An 11,394-nucleotide genomic window follows, 5' to 3' on the forward strand; every position below is an offset into this window, starting at 1 on the left:
TTAATGAAGAAAACAATTATTTTAGTTAAGGACCTGAGCAATGATGGGTAAATCCTCTAGTATGTCTATAAAGTCTAATTTAGAGCATCTTTCAAACAGTGCAGAAGATGCATCTGTGGCATGGAGTACCACTTAAACTCTGACATTAGGGATCAAATGAGTTTAACTAGCACAGTCACACTCTCTGCAGTGGAGTGATTTTTGATCATTAGTTGAATTAATTTTGTAGAAAAGAACTAGACAATACAAAAACTGCTATTGTGACTTCTGCTATGTTTAGAGTATAGGTGGCTGAAAAAATAAAAAATTCAATATTTGACACACATTTTTACAATTTTTTCCAACTTTTTCTTTTTCACACAGCTCTACTTCACAGCAATTGAAAGTTCTTTCTTTTATATTTTTTTTAAGGAAACGATTGTTAGTTGTCAGAAGGAACATCATGCCAGATGCATTGTATATGAAGTGCGACTTTTAGTACAAGTTCTTTTTATACTATCATAAATTATACAGGCAGAGTGTGTGATTATGCATATTTACATTTTTATTTAATTTTATTAGTGATAAAAGATAATCATGCATAAAAATCAATAAGCCAAAAGCTAAATAATAAAAAAGATTACCACAACTCTTTGAACTCAGTATGTTTGTCAGGAATAATGAAAGATTCACTAGAGTTTCAAAAGATCTCTCTCAGAAAAATGTGTTAGAAAAATGGACAGCTCATAAAAGTTATCTGAAATGTTAATGTTCAGTTTTCTCTGAAATGAGATTCTATAAAATTAGCATTGTGGAGCTTCATGACGTAGCTCAATGATTTCTATATAAAATGTTCTCAATTGACAAATAAAAAGATTTTTTTCATCAGCCTTAAAATTCAACCTGGACGTGAGAAAGAAGCTAGGTTCTTTTCTTCTCATCCATCATCACCAGAATTTAAAGTTCTTTAAGCTTACTTCTGCCATTAGATTTATCTGTGCAACCCTATTGCCTTTATTTGGTTTGCAGAGGTCTGTTTGACAGAACTCAGTAGACGTTTCTTCTGACAACACAAAAAAAGAAGGCTAAGCCAAATTCAAACCTCCCATTCACCTATGCATTCTTATCAGGGATCACAGATGAAGAGGGTGGCTGAGTTTGGTCCCCTGTGCATATTAACTTGATTAAAAATGATTCTCTAAATATAGGACAGATATTCCAGAGTCAATATTATGAGTTTCTATATTTTTCATTTGCCTCTAGACAGATCAGAATAACGTGAATCATCTTGAGTATTCAAGTCAATACATTTCTCCTCCTGCTCCACCTCTGCTGGCTCTTTCTGTAAACAGAATTCAAGTTCCCATATTTCAAACAGAGAGTAAGTATATGCTTCCAAGAAATCACTAGGAGTTAAATATTTATTCAAGATGTGAATGTTTATTTTAAAAGTTGAATTTATAAGTGCATAGTGTTAGTTCTATTGCTAAAATTGAACTGGTGTTTAAAAATTGCAAGCACTTATCACTTCAATGGCACAGAATTTGGCAGAGGCTCTCAGTGGCTGAAAAACCACCAGTGGGAGGTTATAATGACACAAAGATTTTGTGACCTCCTCTGTTTTAGGGGGACTACATAAGATGGCACTGGCTTAAGGTGGTATGTTGCTAAGATGACTGTTAAAAGGATCACTGTGGATCTCCAACTATTAACACAGAGCTAATTTCCAATAACAGAAACTCATAACTAGAGCAATGGAGGTAACTAAATGCCCCTGGTTGCAGTTTGCCAGACTGGTGCAGGCAGGTGTAATTTGTACTTCAGGGGGACTTAACAGTTGTGATATGTAACTTTTAGGCAGCCTGCTGCCTAATGGAATTCAAAACCCCGAGGCCACGTCTACACTGGCAGAGAAAAATCAATGAAAGATACGCATTCAGCTATGTGAATTGTGTAGGTAGAGTCAACATACCTTGTATCAATTTTCTGGAGCAGCCCCCAGAGTGGGAGGTCAACAGGAGAAACTCTCCTGTCGACTTCCCTTATTCCTCACAACTGCAAGGAGTTCTGCAGTCAACGGGGCCATCCTCAGCATTCGATTTAGCAGGTGCTTACCAGATTCCGCATGGATAGGGGCTGCTTCTACCCTGCACTGCTGCTGGTTTTTAAACAGGCTCCCTTCACAGACCAGCTTCCGCCTGCCTCCCCACACTGCTGCTCTGATAGAGGCAAAAGTACGAGGTGGCAGTGGGGCTCCCCGGAAGTGGGGTCAGAGCACACTGGCTGCTGAATTTGCCCCCATGGACTGTAGAATAGTTGACTAACTGCTAAGAATTCATGTGGTTAGTTGACTATTCTATTTCCCGATAGCTAAACATCCCAAAGCTGAGCAGTGGTTCTGTGAATGCCCTTGCCATCTAAATGTTGGACTTGGGTGCCTCACAAGAGAGTTTGGTGTCTATGTCCCCCTTTCTGAATTTACCCCTGTCCACTATCAACCCTTTTGCTGCAGTATGTATATTTAGCAAAATGCTTTCAGCAAGAACTATCCCTCTTCAGTTTTTGGTTATCTGGCAACAGTTTTCAATACCTGTAACATGTTTCTCGCACCTTCCTTTTAAATATATTTTTAGTCATGTATATGCATTTAATATGAACATTCGTTCTAATTCATTTGTGCATTTATAAATGACTGATGCATTCTGCATTTACATCACCCTTTTATATAGTGTGCCAGACTGGTGCAGGCAGGTATGATTTACACTTCTTGCACCAGCAAGGGCTGGATTCAAGAAGAGGACTTAATAGTTGCAGTATCTAACTTTTAGGCAGCCTGGAATTCAAAACCTTGAGTTAAGCTTTCAGGTTTGGCATAAAAGGCATGAGATGGGGAGAGTTAAGTGCCTATAAAGAGATTCACAGAAACCAGCATGCTAAATGGGAATCCTTATTTTATGTTCCTGCAAGGGATACACAATGAAAAAGTTGGGTATGCTTTATGGCACTTGCACTTCACTGAAACTTGCCTTTTCCACGTTTCGTATTCAGACTTTACTAAGTATAGGTTGTCATTTCTTTAGCAAGCAAGATGGCTGAACAGCTGAAACAAATGAAGGCTGAAAGACGGCACATGGAAAGAACTAGAGAGGAACTGGTTAAGAAAGTCAGAGGTTTGCTTGAACAAAATAAGCTGAGGAGATATCAGGGTATGTTTTTCAACTGTATCATAACTGTGTGAAAGTAAATGTGAAAATTGTATCTGCCTTTCTCTATCTAGTGTTATAATACATGCTTAATTACAGAGATTGCAGCTGGTTAAACAGGTCCAGCCAAATAATTTGCGGGGCCCAATGTGGCACACTGTGTTTGGCTGCGCCGTGGGCAGGCACGTGGTAGGCTGCGCGAGGCCCTGAAGGCACAGGGCCCAAGGCAACCACCTTGCTCGCCTTGCCCTAAGGTTGGGCCTGTGGATAAACAATACGGCTGTGTCTACACTGGCAAGTTATTCCAGAAAATCAGCCGCTTTTCCGGAAAAACTTGTCAGCTGTCTACACTGGCCGCTTGAATTTCCAGAAAAGCACTGACGATCTAATGTAAAATCATCAGTGCTTTTCTGGAAAAACTATGCTGCTCCCGTTCAGGCAAAAGTCTTTTTCCGGAAAACTGTTCCGGAAAAGGGGCAGTGTAGACAGCACAGTAGTGTTTTCCGCAAAAAAGCCCCAATCGCGAAAATGACGATCGGGGCTTTTTTGCAGAAAAGCGCGTCTAGATTGGCCACAGACACTTTTCCAGAAAAAGTGCTTTTCCAGAAAAGCGTCCTGCCAATCTAGACGTGCTTTTCCAAAAATGCTTTTAACAGAAAACTTTTCCATTAAAAGCATTTCCGGAAAATCATGCCAGTGTAGACGTAGCCTACCTGTCAAATATTTCATTTTTGTGAATAAGTGTAGTAGAGAGGTTGAGGATTAAAATGCCTGTTCCCATTGATACTCAATGGTACTCTCATAAATATCTATGGGTATGTCTACACTACCACCCTAGTTTGAACTAGGGTGGTTAATGTAGTCATTCAGAGTTGCAAATTAAGCCCAGGATTTAAATATCCCAGGCTTCATTTGCATCTTGCTAGGCACCACCATTTTTAAATCCCCATTAGTACAGACTCTGTGCCCATAGCTACACGCAGCACAGAGTAGGTAGTTCAAATTAGGCTTTCTTATTCAAACTACCATTATTCCTCATGCAATCAGTGTTGTTTAGGCCCTCAGACAGGGCCTTACCACCAGGTACAAAGGTCTTTCTCAATTTGGCTGGGTTTGGAACCCATGCCCCTTGTCTAGCGAGTGCTACTTAGTTTATGGCGAATCCCTCTGTCATAAACAGTTCCACCATTCCATTGTCCTTGATTCGCATAATCAGGGTAGCAACACTTTTATCCCCCCTGCCTCAATAACAGAGAGACTGGGGATCCCACAGTGGCCAAAGTGACCATTTGGGCTGCTGTGAGCACATACTAGACAGGGTGGGTGTGTCTATGCAAATTGGGATCAGCCCCTGAAGTCTCTTTGCACCACTCGCCACAGTTCACCACCAGATGTCAGGGTAGAGTTTACCCTGACCCCGCTTACATCCTCCCCCCAGCCAAGAATTTGTTATCCCGACAAATCACACCCCCTACTATACCCACTACTGTTTCCCCCCAAAGGGCCTCAGGAAGCCCACTTTAGCTTGTACAAGCCTGTGTGGTAAATGTATGGGCTCCTCACTATTCACCCCAGGTGCATCATAAGTTAACCATTTTACTGGTCTTATTACCCTGTCTCGTCTATTGAGAATTTCTGTTCCCGTGGTGGGGGAAACATCCTCTTGAGCAATGGATAGTGAGGTTTCCTCTGCGGGCCCCTCGGCTATTGGCATAGGCCCCTGCATTTCTAGTTCTAGCAGTGGAGGGTCCAGGGTGCCCTGGACATCTTCCCCCTGTATGTCTCCACTTTCCAATAACCTGTGTGTGTCCTCACACGGGTCCCACCAGTGGCACAGGGGTGTCAGAAATGGACCTAAATACTTCTGCCATGGGGTTTAGGGTCACCCACCCTGTCTAGTATGTGCTTACAGCAGCCTAAATGGTCACTTTGTCCACTGTGGGATCCCCAGTGACCAAAGTGACCGTTTGGGCTGCTGTGAGCACAAACTAGACAGGGTGGGTGTGTCTATGCAAATTGGGATCAGCCCCTGAAGTCTCTTTGCACCACTCGCCACAGTTCACCACCAGATGTCAGGGTAGAGCTTACCCCTACCCAACTGTTTAGGTAGTGTAATAATTAGTTTCCATTGTCCTTGATTCGCATAATCAGGGTAACAACACTTTTATCCCCCTGCCTCAATAACAGAGAGACTGGGGAGTCATTGATTTTAAAAAACAATGCTAAATTGTTCAGACCTGTGTAAACTGCTTTGAAATTGAAGTACATTATGCAAGTACTGTGTGCTGTTAATTATTTATTATTAATTATTGTTATTCATTATTATTATTATTATTATTATTTTATTATTATTATAAATATTATTTGGTTAATGTACTGTATATTAACCTGATCAAGAACAGCAGTGCTGCGTTTGTCCTGTATAGCTCGTGATGCATGGAAAAAGAAATACTTTGAAACTAAGAAAGCTACAGCTTCATTAGAGGATATTTTAAATAAACTGCGACAAGATTTAGAGCTTTACTACCAACAGCTACTGTTGAAGCTGGAAGCCAGAGATGTCAGGAAACGACCAAACAATTTAACTCACATTGCAAACACCAAGGTAATATCATTTGTTCATATTTGTCAATTCCTTTCTCTTGTGCTACAAATTACTTAATCTGCCCAGTGTTTCATAGACATTGCGTACCTCATTTTACATGAAAGTATGTGCATATCAACAAATGGCTGTGGCAAAGGAGGAAACCTTCAGCAGCTTCCACCACTTGAGCCTTTCCCTATGACAAAGAAAGAGTGTAGCAAGGGGCTGTTGGAGTCATTTCCTTCATTGGGAAAAATTTAGTTTAGTTTTGCATAAACTAGTATTTTTAATATAACAGAGATTTTTCATGAATGAATCATACATATCACACTTTGTTTGCTAGTGTAAAGATGTTTCAAATGTCTTTGTGTACAGCACAGCAATAGGCACAAATACCCTTTACATTCATGCAGAAAGATTGGACACTTCCTACTGGGTTGAAGAAGTAGGGAATTTGTAATGTTAGTATCCGTGTCAATATCTGCATTACATGCCATGGATGTAATGCAGAGATATTGACACAGGGATATAAAGAAGTTTTCAAAGGCCTGAAGCATCAGGAAAAGACTAGCACACGTGTCCTTTTCAGCTTCATTGACTTCAAGGATGTTCTGCTGATGACCAGCAGTTAAGGATCTGGCCCCTTCTTTTGAAAACACTTATTGTCATTATAACTAAGCTTTTTAATGTTTGAAATATGACGCTGCCATTCTAGAGGTGAAATGCTCTGTTTAATCTGTACTTTCCATGAATGTGTGTCTTCCTGACTGACACATGGTAATGGTATTATATGGATGAGAATGAGACACTCATGAAGCCATAGACAGAGTGCAGTTGTGAAGACCAATGGCAGAAGAATGAGTAATGGGATTGGGAAAATAGTGAGTGCACCCTGGTCATCTGAAGACTGGCAGGGCCTAGCTGATGCAGGGACCTGTCCTTCGTTGGAGAGAAGACTGCTACAAAACAGGACATTTGATGGGGGAGTGGGCTGTTAGGGGATGGGAAGTCAAACTGTAGGAAGCTTAGAAGAGTTGATAGGATTACTGTCCTATGGGAGAAAAGCTGTGGTTAATAACTACAATGATAAGAAAAACATATAGCTGAGCTTCATAAAAGCTTTTGATTTCTTCCCCATAGAACACCACGATCATCCAGGTTACAACAGTGCAGCATGAAATTGATCAACTGAAGCAAAAGCTGGATAATACAAAAATGAAACTCATAATAGAAATTAAGGTAATTTGCATTTATTCTAACCAGCCTGCAAATTAAACAGCCTGCACATTTTTTTCTTCTAATAATCTGGAGCCAACAAATATTTGAGAATTTTAAAACAGTATTTGAAAAGAGATTGTGTTAGTTGTGGCTTTCACTTGAGCAAAATTACAAACCTGACTTTTACATTTTCCATGAACTTCATAAACTAAGGTCTAGTCTACATTATAAATTATACCTAAAGGCAACTTTTGCCAACAAAACAGTGGAGGAGAAAACACTACAATGCTACTTTTGTCAACAAAACTCTGCTGTTTTACCAGCAAAAATAAAACCACCTTGATGAAAAGTGTTGAGCTTTTTGTGGCTAAGGTAAAGCAACAAAGCCTCATTGCGGTCTCAAACTTCCAGCCCGCAGGCCAGTCCCAACTGTAGCAATTGTGCAGTCTGGCCTAGGATTTTGGAGGGCACCTTTCCATTACCAAGTCCCAAGCTTTCCCTCTTCCCACCCCGCTGCCGCCGCCATGGGGATTGCGGAGAGGTGAAGTGCTGTTGCTGTGCGGAGCCGGGCCCCTTGGTGATTGGGAAGCACAGCAAAGAAAGGAGCAGTCTAGAGCAGTATTTCTTAAACTGTGTCCCGCTGGTGTGCCGTGGAGAACAACAGAATTCAAAATGGCCACCCTTTAAGGGACAGGCAACCCTTTTTTTTTTTTCTAAAAAAAAAATCCTTGGTGTTCCTCATAAAAAAAAATATTGTTTGGTGTTCCTCAGTCTTAAAAAGTTTAAGAAACACTGGTCTAGAGGATATCAGCTCATCAAACAAAGGTCTGGGAAAATCAGGGCACAGCAGGATGTAAGGGTTGATCCCTGGGATGAGAGGCTGGGAAACTAGACCATACCAGGCCAGGGAAACCACAGAGCGAGGGGTCATGATGGGGTAATTGGGACATAGGAAGTAGGGTCAGTTCCTGGAGTGAATGGCTGGGGTGGGGAAACTGAGGTATAGCATTGTGGGGAAGTCTGCCTCTTGAGTAAGGGGCCAGGGACATCAGGACACAGTGGGGCATGGAGGGGCAGACGAGTTACTCCCCTACACACACACACACACACACACACACACACACCCCCACCCCCCCCCCCAGGTATTCCTATTGGAGCTAGGTCAAGGAAGCCAGCCTGTTCTCTGTGTCATGCTGGGCTGGAGAGAGGGGGGAGCAGAGTTGCAGGCTCCAGCAGCTGCTGCTCTTCCCACCACCCAGGTTGGAGCAGCCAGTTACTACAGGAAACTAGACTTCTAGCATCTGGTTATAGATGCTGCCAGTTTCCCTTTTTGACAGGGAGCAGCAAACAACATTCTGCTTCTGCTCCCCTTCCCCCTCCCCACTGCCTCTTTCTGAGTCACTAGTCCCTCTTGGATAGTCCAATAATCGCTTATATCCCTACTTGGAACCAGATTTTAATTTTAGTTACAGCAAAGTGAATTCAGAATATAACACTGAAATCAATGTGGATTATACTGTTGCAACTAAAATAAGAATTTGGCCCTTTGCCTCATCATCTACAGTGTGAGAGATACTTCTGTGCATTGTTAGCAAAACTCAAAAGACTAGCAAAATGTATTTCTAGAAGAGAACTAGTCAGTTATGCAAAGCAAGTCTGAGATTCATAGTCAATTTGTAGTCATTCCTTAACAAGGGAAACTCCTACTGATGTTGATTGGAGTAAGGATTTTAGCATTTTACTTTTAATGATGACACAGCAAAGGAAACATGCAGAAAAGCAGGATTAAAACCATTTCGAATCAAAGGGCCTTAAAGATGAAAGGCACATTTATATCCATCTGACCCACGTAAAAGTTAACTATAATAAATCTTCAACTTCATAATCTTCCTTAAATAATCACTAGTTCTTTTGCAGATGAGAAAGCAGGCAACCTCTGATTTACGAGCATTGAGAGCAGAGCTGGCCCAGAAGAAAATTCAGTCATCTTTAATACTCCAGTCAGAAACACCAACATTTTAGAAGGATAACATAACTTGTGATTCCATAATATATTGTTTAGAAGCTCAACATGTCACTTCACTGTATTTGTTTGTATGTTCCTAGTCAACAGTCTTTTCAACATGTACTATATGAGAACTGTATTTCTTCATTTTAAATGCCCTAAAATCTCAATTTTCTTATTGTAACTAATTCAATTACACTTATAAGGCATGCAATTTAACCTATTAGTGTGGTTATTTTTGACTAACAAACAGCTAATCAAAGAAATCACATTATATTTCAAATAGTGAATTACCATAATGACAGTTTTATATATTGAAGATCAATATGCAATTATAATTTGAATTCAACCCATAATTGTAAATAAAAGTGTTTTGGGAGGTTTATTGAGGCACATATTGCTTAGTTTAACCCATAAATAAAACAGCAATTTTTACAGAACTAGGGCAGCAAAAATCTGGTTTCAGATATCTAGTTCATTGTGCTTTCAAATCCAAACACTGTAAATATACCTATTTCTAAGTTATCATATCAATTAGTCTACCATTACACAAAATAAGAAAAATACCCAAAATTGTAAATTTGCTTCCTCTTTTATAGTTACTTTCCTTCTCTTAAGCGTAGATGCATCAACAGTTAAGTGCTTCTGTCCTAGTCATGAGATTGTAAATATAATCAAAGTCTGACTTACATGAAAGACCATTATAAACTTAAAAAAACAACAAATAGTCTGGTAGCACTAACAAAACATTTAGATTGTGTCATGAGCTGTCGTGGGCACAGCCCACTTCTTCAGATGACCGTGTAAACATGTACAGAACATGTAAAGCATATTATATTTACTAACCAAGTTCAGAGTGGAGGCAACAGGCATGTATGTTCCAGAGTGGAGTCTCAAAACTCTGGAAAGGATGTAGTACCGCCTCCATGTTAAATTTTTCCATGCTCTCCTGCTTTCGCTCAATTCCAAATGATATTAGCTCAAGCAACACAATAAAATACAAGAGATTAATGTGAAGTGGCTACAAAACTGACAAGGATATACTATTTATTGCAAGTGACAAACAGATTGGACATTAGTAATAGGATGTGAAAGTTCTTGCAAAGGAGAAAGTCTTAATCTTGTGAACCAACCTGTCTCTAATCCTTCCAATAAGGCCTTCCCTACAAATGAACCAAACAACTACAACCCTACTGCACTTCAAGGCCCTGAATCTTATGAACCTAAATTGTATTGTCTGGGACCAATTTAAATTTCAAACTCCAGAAGGAAGCGATTGTTTCTTTTCCATTTACACAGCATGAAAAACAGGAAGGGTGCGTCTAGACTGGTAAGATTTTGCACAAAAGCAGCCGCTTTTGCGCAAAATCTTGCCAGCTGTTTACACTGGCCTCTTGAATTTGTGCAAGAGCACTGACTTTGTAATGCACAAAATCAGTGTTTCTTGCACAAATACTTTCACGCTCCCGCTTAGGAAAAAGCCCTCTTGCGCAAGAGGGCCAGTGTAGACAGGGAAGAACTGTTTTCCGCAAAAAAGCCCCGATGGCTAAAATGGCGATCGGGGCTTTCTTGTGCAAAAGCGCATCTAGACTAGCCATGGATGCTTTTGCACAAAACCACATTTTGTGCTAAAGCACCCATGCCAATCTAGACACGCTTTTGCGGAAATACTTTTAACGGAAAAACTTTTCCATTAAAAGTATTTCCGCAAAATCATGCCAGTCTAGACATAGCCTAACAGTACTTAATAAATAAACACAGGGGACTGGGACTCTGCGCTGCTGGGGTCCATGCTCTGCAGTAAGTGATACAGAAAACTGAGCTTTATAAGTAGTTTACTTAAAATTCTAATTCATTAATCAGCTTCAAGTGTTTCATTTTTAACGTTTTAATAAGCGCAAATGGAAATATATACAGCAGCAGATGATGAGCGAGACCACAAACCAAAGGGCCTTAATTGCCCTTTTACAAGTGTAAGGTCTGGAGGGTTAATTATGGCTTTGCAGCAGTGTCCCTTTTCCCCAGTAGCAGCACTACATGGGACTATGGCACAAAATAGTGGGAGGGGAGTAGAGTGAGGCACTGTCCTTTCTCATCCCTACAGAAATTCCCCAGTCTCTTATATTGCTGAAATTCCTCCAGCGAAGGCCGGTTTCACAGGATTTTAAGGCAGCACCAAGGGTGAATGGCTACAATTTGTGATCATCGCCAACTAGCTGAGGCTTTGTCTACACTAAGTTTTTTCAGTAGAAAATATTCTAATTAATGAGGGACTCATTAGCATGAGTTGTATTGGCATTAGCATCACTGGCGTGCATATGGGGTATGCCCAGGCACACCCTAATGTCTTAGGGTTGCCAGGTGTCTGGTTTTCTACCAGTCTGTTTTTTTGGGGGCTCTGTCCA

The 11,394-nt window shown here is 40.6% G+C and overlaps 1 protein-coding gene across 3 annotated transcripts in view; it reads left to right on the forward strand.

Moving 5' to 3' along the window:
- SPATA1 (spermatogenesis associated 1) overlaps positions 1–9,954 on the forward strand; it is a 39,541-nt gene extending 29,587 nt beyond the window's left edge. For 2 of the 3 annotated variants that reach the window (XM_089780486.1, XM_089780485.1), the window contains 5 exons: positions 1,243–1,360; positions 3,060–3,185; positions 5,609–5,787; positions 6,907–7,005; positions 8,902–9,954. In XM_089780486.1, coding sequence (XP_089636612.1) covers positions 1,243–1,360; positions 3,060–3,185; positions 5,609–5,787; positions 6,907–7,005; positions 8,902–9,006 — 627 coding nt within the window. In that variant the 3' untranslated portion in view covers positions 9,007–9,954. The remainder of the gene's footprint in view (positions 1–1,242; positions 1,361–3,059; positions 3,186–5,608; positions 5,788–6,906; positions 7,006–8,901) is intronic. The other variant, XM_075936356.2, reaches the window with a different exon arrangement.
- The last annotated feature ends 1,440 nt before the right edge of the window (positions 9,955–11,394 follow it).

This window comes from Pelodiscus sinensis, chromosome 9, assembly GCF_052426305.1.
Source record: "Pelodiscus sinensis isolate ZL-2025 chromosome 9, ASM5242630v1, whole genome shotgun sequence".
Classification (NCBI taxonomy): Eukaryota; Metazoa; Chordata; order Testudines; family Trionychidae; genus Pelodiscus; species Pelodiscus sinensis.